A 12,074-nucleotide genomic window follows, 5' to 3' on the forward strand; every position below is an offset into this window, starting at 1 on the left:
TGTGCATGATGATGATGATGAATACAGTCCCCTGCCGGTGAGGAGCTGAGTGTGCAGTCTGAGGAAGGCAGCAGTGGATTTCTCAGGGTGTTTTGCGCTCACGGCCATTGTAAATGCCTTTGTGTATATGGGAGTATAGCAATGCTTATGTTAAGCCTAACAGCCATACCAGCACTGACAATGACACACACACACACACACACACACACACACACACACACACACACACACACACACACACACACACACACACACACACACACACATATACATACACACGCACGCATGCACGCACAGATGTAAATATTATTTTTTTGTTTTGTTCAAGCCCTTTTTTCCTACCAACCTTTACCTTGATTGGAGGTTAACAACAATATCACATGTATCAGTGTTAAAGCCCTGACTGGCTCCCGGGCAAAACACGGTTGCTGAATGCTCCACAATATCCATACAGAGGTAGAAGTATGTAAGAAGTCAACGACATAGTTATACTGCTATTAATGCTTATATAAGAGTAGTTCATGAAAATCAAAATGTAAGGTAAACGGACTTAATCTGAGTCTTTGTAATCAATCTTGCTTCATTTTTCTATAAAACTTAAACCTAGTGGTACATATAACACTTTTTACACCATTTCATTCATCTGATAACTGAAGTATATTATTTGATACTGGAAAAACCATTATCATCAGTCCCTCCATGACACATTTTGCAACATCTGTCACTTCTTTGCACTCCACTCACTCCATAAACTTCTCGGAACCCCAGCAAAGTTCCCCTTTTTGGCAGCAGGCCAGGTTCATGCCCCTGGCTATGCCCTTCTTCTTCTTTCTTGTTCGCTCTGATAAGATTCTAAAGAAAAGTGTGTGGGGGGGGATCTTCACTTTTTCCAAGGAAGATCCTTTAAATACTGGCACACCTTAGCTTAATGGACATTGCGTCTTCAGGGTATTGGTGATTAATCCACAAATGATTGGCAGATCTATGCAGAGGTTTTGGTGGTTAAATCCACAAATTATTTGCAGATCTATGCGGAGGAACATTGATCTAGAATTGTTGAATTATTTCGTCACAGTCTCCCACCGAGTGGTGGACCTCGCCCCATGTTTATTTTTGAGAGACTTGGCCTCTCTAAAAAGTCACATTTATATCCAGTCAAGTTACAAACTTATTGCAAATTTCCAATAGTTTTTTTCTTTTGAACTGTGAGCTGATATCAAGCTGGGTGGTTCCTCTCTTCCATAAAGCAGAGGACTTAGCGTCCATGATTTCCAAAAGGATTATTCCATTTTAATAAGACCACTGAACAGCTTTCCACTTTGCCTATGTTCATCTTAAATGGGATAAGGCCCAGAGAAGTCACAAACTTTTGTTTTGTTCAAGCCCTTTTTTCCTACCAACCTTTACCTTGATTGGAGGTTAACAACAATATCACATGTATCAGTGTTAAAGCCCTGACTGGCTCCCAAGCAAAACAGGGTTGCTGAATGCTCCACAATATCCATACAGAGGTAGAAGTTTGTAAGAAGTTAAAGACAAAGTTATACTGCTATTAATGCTTATATAAAAGTAGTTCATGAAAATCAAAATGTAAGGTAAACGCACTTAATCTGAGTCTTTGTAATCAATCTTGCTTCATTTTTCTATAAAACTAAAACCTAGTGGTACATATAACACTTTTTACACCATTTCATTCATCTGATAACTGAAGTATATTATCTGATACTGGAACAACCATTGTCATGGCCTATTTTGCAACATCTGTCACTTCTTTGCACTCCACTCACTCCATAAACTTCTCGGAACCCCAGCAAAGTTCCCCTTTTTGGCAGCAGGCAAGGTTCATGCCCCTGGCTATGCCCTTCTTCTTCTTTCTTGTTCCCTCTGATAAGATTCTAAAGAAGGGGGGGGGGGGGGGGGGGGGGGGGGGGGGGGCGGTCTGCCACTTTTACAAGGAAAGATCCATTAGATACTGGCACACCTTAGCTTCATGGACATTGCATCTTCAGGGTATTGGTGATTAATCCACAAATAATTTGCAGATCTATGCGGAGGAACATTGATCTAGAATTGTTGAATTATTTCGTCACAGTCTCTCACCGAGTGGTGGACCTCGCCCCATGTTTATTTTTGAGAGACTTGGCCTCTCTAAAAAGTCACATTTATATCCAGTCAAGTTACAAACTTATTGCAAATTTCAAATGGATGCTTTCTTTTGAACTGTGAGCTGATATCAAGCTGGGTGGTTCCTCTCTTCCATAAAGCAGAGGACTTAGCGTCCATGATTTCCAAAAGGATTATTCCATTTTAATAAGACCACTGAACAGCTTTCCACTTTGCCTATGTTCATCTTAAATGGGCTAAAGTCCAGAGAAGTCACAAACTTTTGTTTTGTTCAAGCCCTTTTTTCCTACCAACCTTTACCTTGATTGGAGGTTAACAATATCACATGTATCAGTGTTAAAGCCCTGACTGGCTCCCGGGCAAAACAGGGTTGCTGAATGCTCCACAATATCCATACAGAGGTAGAAGTATGTAAGAAGTCAACGACAAAGTTATACTGCTATTAATGCTTATATAAAAGTAGTTCATGAAAATCAAAATGTAAGGTAAATGCACTTAATCTGAGTCTTTGTAATCAATCTTGCTTAATTTTTCTATAAAACTTAAACCTAGTGGTGTATATAACACTTTTTACACCATTTCATTCATCTGATAACTGAAGTATATTATTTGATACTGGAAAAACCATTATCATCAGTCCCTCCATGACATATTTTGCAACATCTGTCACTTCTTTGCACTCCACTCACTCCATAAACTTCTCGGAATCCCAGTAAAGTTCCCCTTTTTGGCAGCAGGCCAGGTTCATGCCCCTGGCTATGCCCTTCTTCCTCTTTCTTGTTCGCTCTGATAAGATTCTAAAGAAAAGTGTGTGGGGGGGGGGGGGGTCTGCCCTTTTTCCAAGGAAGATCCTTTAGATACTAAGGTAAACACACTTAATCTGAGTTTTTCTAAAAGGAATTTCATGTGTAAACTGACATGAGGGAGTTGTTGTTTATGACATTAGTCTCTGAGTTGTTTCTCTGAAAATTAATTATCCAGGAGGCTCAGTGAAATAAGACACAAAAAAGAGTAATTACCATTTTGTTGTTATTCTGTTCTGTAGTTACATAAGTATACATTTTAATAATAAGAAATGACAAAAAATGTAAAGGTAGAGAAGACATTTGCAAAATGTCAAAATTCAGATACACAGAATATCAGGTTCTAAAGAGTTTTCTAACGGCATAGTTGGCCAGTATGATACTATGAGCAAGGTTTCACAAAATATTAAGCAGAAACTTGAAAACCTCCCTTATCTAAAGAAGAGATTTTTACATCTCAAACTGCGACACTGTTTGGGATTTTGTCAGGAGACATGTTGTAGTAAGGCAGCCTCTTCCCATCGTTCCTCTTCTTGATGGAACTGGTTATCTCAGCCAGCTGCTTCCTGAACTTCTCCATGGCCTCCTTCACCGGCTTCTCTATGAAGTGCTCATCAAGATACATGCCCAGGTACAGCTGCAGGAGAGGAGAGAGAGAGAGAGAAGAGAGATTATCGAGGAAGGATGTAGACAGCAGAGGAAAGAGCCCAAGTTTGCACAGAAGAAATTGTTTTCTGGTAACAGAGAACAAAATGATTGCTGGTGTTTGGATGTCTGTACCTCGTTCTCCTGGTACTGGCTGAGGGCCCAGACAGCCCCCAGGTGCCAGCTGGAGCGACCACGATCAGGGAGGCTCTCAATTATCAAGTTCACATCTGCCAAGCCCTTCTGGTTGGGCGGGGGTCTTCGCATGGTGGATGGAGCATTTGGGATCCAGGAACACCAGTCATACTACACAATGTAGATTAAGATACAGCACATTTATCAAAGTTGTGTTACAACTGTGATATTAGATGTCAACCTATCCACAATATACCATCCATAACTGTGAGAGAAGCTTCTTTTTTTTTACTTCTAAAACAGTTTAAGAAAATAGAAATATAATCATCCATCCATAACTCACCTGTCCAAAGTTAACAGCTGCATGTTGAGCCGAAGCAGTGAACACAACGACAGTCAGATACTCTGCCAGCTCATCTCGTGTTTTCAGGGACTTGGGGAACTCTGTCCATATTGTTGGCACATGAAATTTTAAATGTTAGACTTAATCTTAATTGATAACCCCCTTTTTTGTTATTTGGCAAGAAGTATTGTGTAATTTCCCCTTCACTAAAATAGGTGATGTAGAAATGCAGGAAGGGGGTTACAACACTAGAGCTCAAGTAGTGACACCATCACTGTGACTCCTGTGGCTTCCTGTCATCAACCTCAAACCATTCATCTCTGACGCAGAACAGATATGAATTTGAAATGCTGCCTGTTCACTGTCACACCTGTCTCCTCCAGAAAAAAACTACATCACTGAATTATTGTAGAAGCTGAACTGCTTCTCCCTATGGAAAAGTAACTGCAGACGGGTTTGATGTTGCAATTTGATTGATGTTGCAAAGCAGGAAAAATAAAACAGGAAGTCTGTGATGTGGACCCACCACAGTGATCGTAGTCCTGCATACCGAAGCTGCACACATCTTTAATGAAGGCCTGGATTTCTTCGTCTTCCTGCACCGTTTCATCGCTGGTGTAGTAGATGTTCACCACATCAGACACAAAGCTGCAGGAAAGAAATCAGGGCAGCAAATAACAGATATAGAGAAAATTATAAAACATGCTGTAACTGTCATTTTTTAAGGTAGAAATGTTCCAACACTTCCTGTTCATCCTTTTTGTGACTGTTTTTTATTTCCATCAAACCCCCAAACTTTAAATAATGATGGCTGTCCATATGAGCTCTAGAATATTAAAATGAAAGAACTGCTCCTCACTTCTTGGTGGCTTCCCACACCTTGTAGCCGTCATCTCTGTAGAAGTACGTTGGCAGCTCGTCCTTCTCGTCTACGCCGCGGGACTTGATCATATCCGGGAAGCACAGAGACCTGAAGGTCAGAGACTTCATGGCCTTCTGGATCAGCTGGACGTGACCGCCTCCACCTGTAGCATTGGCCTTAAGAAGGAGGGAAGAGATGCAGCGTTGTCATACTTTTCACCAATTGTTGCTGCATCCATTTTTTTCAGCATGCAGGGGAATTCATTGACACCTCTGAAAATAATTTAGTTTGAGGAAATGAAGAGGGGTTTTGTTGATTTTGTGTTCACTTTGCAACTTGCCATGCCTTACTGAGAATGCAAAATATGCAGCATCCTCACAGCTGTCACTTTTTTCAGCATCTAACTTTTCTTTCCATGTAGTTAAGAGGAAATGAAAAGGCATTTTGGGCCTCTCCTCTCTCTTCCATCACATTGTTTCTGCGGAATTTTGGGGTAAAATTTGCTCAATTTTTTAAATCTTTTAACCCAAAATACAAGAATCAAGTCAAGTTAGTCATAATGTGACCACAGTGAAAGTTATTTGGGCAGAATAAACATTTGATTAGCAGGTCAGTGCTGCCTTTGTAGGCATTTATTTTTTCCTTTTCTTTTCCTACCTTTTTGACTATTTTATATGTCTCTAATTAAATTTTAACAGGCCCAGTCATCACATCTTCTTCTCTCCTCACTCTCCCTCTGTTTTCTTCTTCAGTGCATCAGCATACTCACCTTGTCAAAGATGCCACATTCACAGATGAGCTGCTCTCTGGCCTTGGTGTTGATAGCGATGGTGAAACGAATGTGTGGGATAAGAAGCTGAGAAAAGAAACATCAACAAGTCAAACATCAGTCATCAGGTCCACAATCTATTAATAGGCAGCCGTGAGTTTTACCTTGTATACAGGGTGAACAGCAGGCAGCTGTCTGTACATGGCAATAGCAAAAACCTCAGTCATCAGGTGAGTCCTGAGCAGGTGTGTGATAGTCTGGTGGTGCTGGAAGTCAGCCGAGCGTACCCAGATCTTAGCCAGCAGCCAGTCATGCTGACTGTCAGTGGGCAGGAAGATTGGAGTGTCTTCACCTGGAGTCTGACCAAGCTGGTGAAGACACAACAAGCAGTTTATGGGGTTAAAAGGGTTACACTGTGGGATAAAGGAACATGCTTTCCTAACTGTGTAATTCATATTACCTGTATGGCGATGGGCAGGATCTTGTTCTGAATGTTCTTGTACAGCAGACAGATTGGAGCTGCTAGGTACTGCAGTGTGCACGGGTCTGTGGTGTTAGCACTGATACCCTCTATCACCTCATAGTCTGCCATGTAGACGTTACCTGCCTGGAAAACAAAGCACTGATAAATCATTGATTTTTAGGAGAAGAATTATAGAAAGAAGTGTGTTTTAAAGGTGGAAGATTAAGTTCTATTGGCTGATCATTACAATTTTTACCCTGGAGTTAAATAACTGTACAAGATATGGCTACATGTCTACCTCTATTTCCTGCTCCAGAGTCATCTCTCTCTCCAAACTGACAGAAACCATCTCATGAGTGACGGGAAACTTGTCAGGAAGTTTGGTGCATTTTCTAATCACCACGGGGTTGCAACCATTTAGGAACTGGTACCCGAACATAAAGTCCTCCTTCCAGTGTTGCATCACATACTCTGGATTAGACATAAAAACGATATGTAATATGACATCAAATCATATCGCATAACATGGCATAGCATCATTTAGAATAACATACGTAACATGAGATAACATATCATGAAATCTCATAACATAATAAATGATGTAACGCAACATAACCCAGCCTAACATAACAATACACAACATATGAAACGTAACAATGTAACAAAACGCGACGTATAAAAATGTAACAAAACAAAACTTTAATCAACTTATGTTAACTTAACCTAACTTGACTAAACTTAACTTTAACTAACATGAGGTAACGTAAAGTAATATAACAAAACCTAATTTACCCTAACTTTACTTTACTTTACTTAATTTAGTGTAAAGTAATGTAACTTAACAACATGACTTCACTGAACTTAACTTAACTTAAATCAACACAACCTAACGTAATGTAATGTAACGTAACATAATGTAACGTTACATAAAGTAAAGTAACTTATCTTAACGTAAAGTAATATCTCTTAAAATTATGTCCCTTAAAGTAACGAAACGTAACATAAAGTAACGTTATGTAAAGTAACGTAACGTAAAGTAAAGTATCGCAACATAACGTAACGTAAAGTAACGTAACGTAAAGTAACGTAAAGTAACGTAAAGTAACGTAACGTAACGTAACGTAAAGTAACGTAACGTAACGTAAAGTAACGTAACGTAACTTAACGTGACGTAACGTAACGTAACGTAACGTAACGTAACGTAAAGTAACGTAACGTAACGTAACGTAAAGTTATGTAAAGTAACGTAACGTAAAGTTATGTAAAGTAACGTTACGTAAAGTAACATGAAGTAACGTAAAGTAATTTTACGTAAAGTAACATGAAGTAACGTAAAGTAACATGAAGTAACGTAAAGTAACATAAAGTAACGTAGCCTAAAGTAACATAACGTAAAGTAATGTAATGTAAAGTTACGTAACCTAACGTAACGTAACGTAATGTAAAGTAACGTAACGTAAATTCATGTAACGTTACGTAAAGTAAAGGTATGTAAAGGAATGGAACGTAAAGTAACATGAAGTAACGTAACTTAACATAAATTAATGTAACATAAAGTAAAGTTAAGTAACGTAAAGTAAAGTAACGTAAAGTAACGTAAAGTAATGGAACATGAAGTAACGTAACTTAACGTAAATTAATGTAAAGTAAAGTAATGTAACGTAAAGTAATGTAAAGTAACGTAACGTAAACTAATGTAATGTGATCTTGCATAGCATAAAATTGTATTGCACAACCTAACATTGCGTTATATCCAAAAAAAATTATCGTAAAGCTTACCTGAAATTGTGTTTTTGATTCTGACAAAGATTTTCTCAAAGTCTCCGAAGTCACTCCAGGAGGACTGAAACATGTGCATGAACTGGTTCACGAACAGGTTCTCTATTCTGTAAATTATATCAGAAACATCATCATCATCATTTTTATCAACATCCCTCATTCTAGTACTCATCAGAAAATAATTATATTACTTGTTCTTTGTCTGATGCATTTTCATGCAATATATAACTTAAATACTGTAATCAAGATGAGCCAGGTAACTTATTGTTTATATTTGGCATCTAGGCTCTAAACCTTATCACTCCTCACAGAGTAACTTTTCATGTATAAATTGAGGAGTGATGAGATTATATCTTAAGCCCCCTCTAATTGGGGCCTGAAGGTGGATGCTGGAGTGCTGGTGAGGCTGAAAATTTGAGTGCAGAACTTATGCATGGCAGCAATGGCAATAGCAGAGCAGAGAGACTGGAAATCTTGCAGCTTACATAGACCGCCAAATTGGGAGGACTAAGGAGGACCTGCTTGAACTTACAGGCTTTGCTCTATATAAGGTACTTTTTTCAGAAAGATTTGGTTTGTAAAGAAAGTTTACTCAGACAGTGTATGTCTACAAAGATTCAGCAGGTCTGTCTACATCTCTGAAGTTCCCTTTGGCAAATTACTCAAATCATTTTCTCAATTCTTCAATTTCAGCAACTCAGTCATCATCACACATGATTTCAAGTGTACATGTTTTTTGTTGCATAAAGCTTTATTTAGAGCTGTCTCATAACGCAAGCAAGCATGTTTTGATCTATTTGTGATCTTGTATATGTGCAACCTCAGAAGCCAACATAAATGTGTCATGCAAATGTTCCCTGGAGATAAACACACAATGAAGCTTCTATTATTCCAGGTAGTCCTCAGTGCAGAAAATAGAGGCATGTTATCAGGCTGCAGCCGGACATCAGAAAATAGCATCAGAGAAGTTTTTCCACCGATTCACAGTCTGTTTAAACCTGTTTTACTCTATTTCTGTTTGAAGGGAGCACGTACGCCTTACTGTAGTTCAGAACAAAGTCCACCCCCTTCTCACTGTCAAACTGGATGTCTCGGGGTAAATCCCGGTGTCTGTTTGCATCTATGCTCATTGGAAAGCCTGGCTGCCACTCCTTCCATCTGTAAAAGAGAGCAAAGCTGTCAGAAAGCACCCTCAGCCTCATTTTATCTCCCCTGCAGAATTAACGGACCTGTAGGTTTTCCTCCTCATATCGAGCTCTTTTTGTCTGTGCTGCTTCACCAAGCTGATCTTATCATTCATAGGCAGATGTGCTACAACAGACACAAGACAGAGTGAGGGATGTAGCAGATAGAGCATGTGCGGACTTTGACACTTGAAAACAGATCATTTGTTAGCTGTCTGATTTCTACCTCTTCCATCCCGTAGCACCACCTCCTTGTCGTCCACCAGCCAGCGGAAACAGGGGAACTCAATATAGTCTCCAGAGGGGGTCTTGACTGTGATGTACCTGCAGTACCAGTCATCCTGCACCCAGTACTTCTTCTTCTCTATCTTCACCAACACAATCTCACCCAGGTTCTCCTCGACCCTCACGTCATAGGAATCCACCTGGGAATGAAGTCAGAGCTAAATAAAACAAGGTGTTATTTACCACAGTATTATAACTGTATAGTATTGGTGTAGTATTTTTCAGGACTATTAATCTATTGACTAATCAGTTATGTCATCACATGTATGTGAGAGTATGAATTTCACAGCAAATATCCAGTATGAAAAGTGCATGTAGTCTTATACTTGTGCAAGAAATGACTCTTAATTAGTAAAAAAAAGAAACAATGGGGAAATACATGCGGATAAAAATAAATCCATAAAAGCGAAAGAAATTTAGATAAAAAGAACCACTACACAAAAAACACACAAGGCCTTGTTTGATCTACATTTTATATAATTCAAAATAAAGTGTGTTTAATTAAAGATCCTGCTGTGAATTTGTTTGTTTGTTCATTTTGGCGCTCCCTGTGGACAAAGTGATACCTCTGATATCTTTGCACATCTTGTCCTGTACATGTAAAAGTGCTGCTTTCTGACTAAAATATATCAGTCAGCAATCACTTATCATGTATGTTCGTTGTGGAGAAAGTAAAAAGAAGGGATTTTCATCACTGTGCTATAAATTGCCTCACCTACCCTCATTACTGCAGCTTAATACATTAAAAAACTACAATAGAGAAATTTTAAATCTGTTTGCTAAAGGTCTTGTTTGCTTTTGTAGGTCATAAAAAGGTTTCAATGTTAATTTTAGTCTTTTTCATAACCATTAAAAAAACTCTTCACAGGAGCTTTAAGCAGAACAAACTATCCTTTGCAGACTAATGTTGTAGGTATGCATGGGACAAAAGGTGGGAAACATACGAAGTCAACCATTGGTTTGTGAAGCAGACCTAACTATAAGGTCGGCCCAGAGGCAAGAGGCAAAGAGGCGGCATTGAGGTGGGCCTTAAGCCTCCTTGCTAACAGTTAGTGTGCCCGCCTGTCAGTCAAGTAAGCCATTCCCCTGCTTCTGTAGCCAGCCTTCATTGGATGCTCAATAAACTACAGTTTTTTATCACTCCTGCATTGGCTTCATATTTTAAGATGGGAGGTTGCCACTTGATCTAAACCAAATTCATTATTAAGTTAAGAAAATGGGGGAATTTAAAGCTCCTGTAGGGAACTTCTGGCTTGTGTGAATTTAAGTGCCTACTGAGTGTAAGATACACATCTGGCCTCTTTACTGATTTTGTCCTGTACATGTGTTGGTAGTGTTTTCTAATAAAAAAATACCATCCTTCTTTTTTGACTGTAAAATGTATCACTCCCTGTGACTATGCTATGGAAAATGTAAATCACCTTATTTGACACTACCCTGTAGCAATTATTACAGGCATTGAAATTTACAATATAACAAAGTCTTGTTTGCTTTTGGAGGTCTTAAAGAGGCATCACTATTCATTTCAGCCTGTTTTATGATCAGTTAAAACTCCTTCACAGGAGCTTTAAGACCTCATCCCACAAGAAATGCCCTTTTTTGTAGATCAGTCTTCTGTTTATTTCTATCACCTGAATTTTATTCAACATCGTAAAAGCCTCTAATTCTTACTATTACTAAGAAAGATGTTACTTTGGGCCCTGGTTTAGCTCAGTTGGTAGAGCAGGCCCCCCGTGTATGAACTGATTTCCTGGTCGACAGGATTTGGTGCATGTCGCCCTACACTGTCTGAGAACATTTGCCATCTCTCTCTCAAGCTGTTCAATCAAATAAAGGCAAAAAGCCCCAAAAAATAATCTTTAGAAAAAGAAAGTGGTTATGTACAAAAATAAAACACATTAATTCGTACCTCATCATGTAAGGACAATATTTGTGACTTAAACAAAATGTAGGACAGTGAACCTCTCACCAGATTTAATTGGAGAAGTAAATGACAGTAGCTGTAATAAAACCTTCTGAGCTTGAATATCCTTGATTTTCACTATAAATAACTGTTCTTAGCATTTAAAGCACAGTTTGTCACTGTAGAAGTTAAAAAGGGAACACGTTTTGTTTGTTCTCCATAATAATGCTCATTAAATAACAGACTAGAGGTACTTCTGCTTCCTCTTTTATGTCAACATGCAAACAGACAGGCACTGTGAGCAGCTGTCAATTCTCATTTAAAGTAAAAATCCTCTCATCTCTTCAGAATTATCACACAACTTACCGCCCCTCTCTCAAAGTCATTGTACAGAGGTTTGTCCAGCAGTGTCCTCTCGCTGCATCTCTCCGTGCCCACCAGAGTGATGTAGATATAATCATCTGTACCTGCGAACCATTGACTCCCTGTGGACACAGTCACTGTGTAACAAGGCATGGTGGCCACTCAGGACTGAATTGACTCCAAAATCTGAAACAAGAAGAATCCAAATCTGCAGAGCTACAGTTCCTCTATTACCATCAAAAGATTCCACACAAGATTTTAATACACGTTTCCCCTTCTAACTTCAATCTCTTTTTGTCTGTCACTGATATCGCTTCTCCCCATTTCTCTTGCACAAACACAGAGAAAATGTGTAGCCAGACAGAGGAGGGAGGCGCAAGACATACCACAACAGCTCTCCTCCCATATGTTGTAAA

General features: G+C 39.1%; 1 protein-coding gene across 2 annotated transcripts; it reads right to left on the reverse strand.

Moving 5' to 3' along the window:
- Positions 1–3,136: 3,136 nt before the first annotated feature.
- On the reverse strand, positions 3,137–11,985 carry LOC117812155 (arachidonate 5-lipoxygenase-like). 2 transcript variants are annotated; one of them, XM_034682777.1, is made up of 14 exons: positions 11,662–11,985; positions 9,334–9,532; positions 9,153–9,234; positions 8,959–9,081; positions 7,924–8,030; positions 6,443–6,615; positions 6,142–6,288; positions 5,846–6,049; positions 5,682–5,768; positions 4,910–5,088; positions 4,601–4,698; positions 4,051–4,151; positions 3,708–3,878; positions 3,137–3,564 (listed from the first exon to the last, which is right to left on the reverse strand). In XM_034682777.1, exons 1-14 carry the CDS (start codon positions 11,809–11,811, stop codon positions 3,385–3,387), a joined length of 2,001 nt encoding a protein of 666 aa, XP_034538668.1. In that variant the 5' UTR covers positions 11,812–11,985; the 3' UTR covers positions 3,137–3,384. The 2 variants fall into 2 exon arrangements, with proteins under 2 accessions (XP_034538668.1, XP_034538667.1); XM_034682776.1 differs by having other exon boundaries at positions 4,577–4,698.
- Positions 11,986–12,074: the final 89 nt, after the last annotated feature.

This window comes from Notolabrus celidotus, chromosome 4 (assembly GCF_009762535.1).
Source record: "Notolabrus celidotus isolate fNotCel1 chromosome 4, fNotCel1.pri, whole genome shotgun sequence".
NCBI classification, from domain to species: domain Eukaryota; kingdom Metazoa; phylum Chordata; class Actinopteri; order Labriformes; family Labridae; genus Notolabrus; species Notolabrus celidotus.

Excerpts from the sequence above, each read along its gene's own strand:
- LOC117812155 (XM_034682776.1), bottom strand. The coding sequence starts at position 11,811 with ATGCCTTGTTACACAGTGACTGTGTCCACAGGGAGTCAATGGTTCGCA. Across the intron at positions 9,082-9,152 it reads ATGAGGAGGAAAACCTACAG|ATGGAAGGAGTGGCAGCCAG; the intron begins GTCCGTTAATTC and ends TCTCTTTTACAG. Across the intron at positions 4,152-4,576 it reads GCAGGACTACGATCACTGTG|AGTTCCCCAAGTCCCTGAAA; the intron begins GTGGGTCCACAT and ends CAATATGGACAG.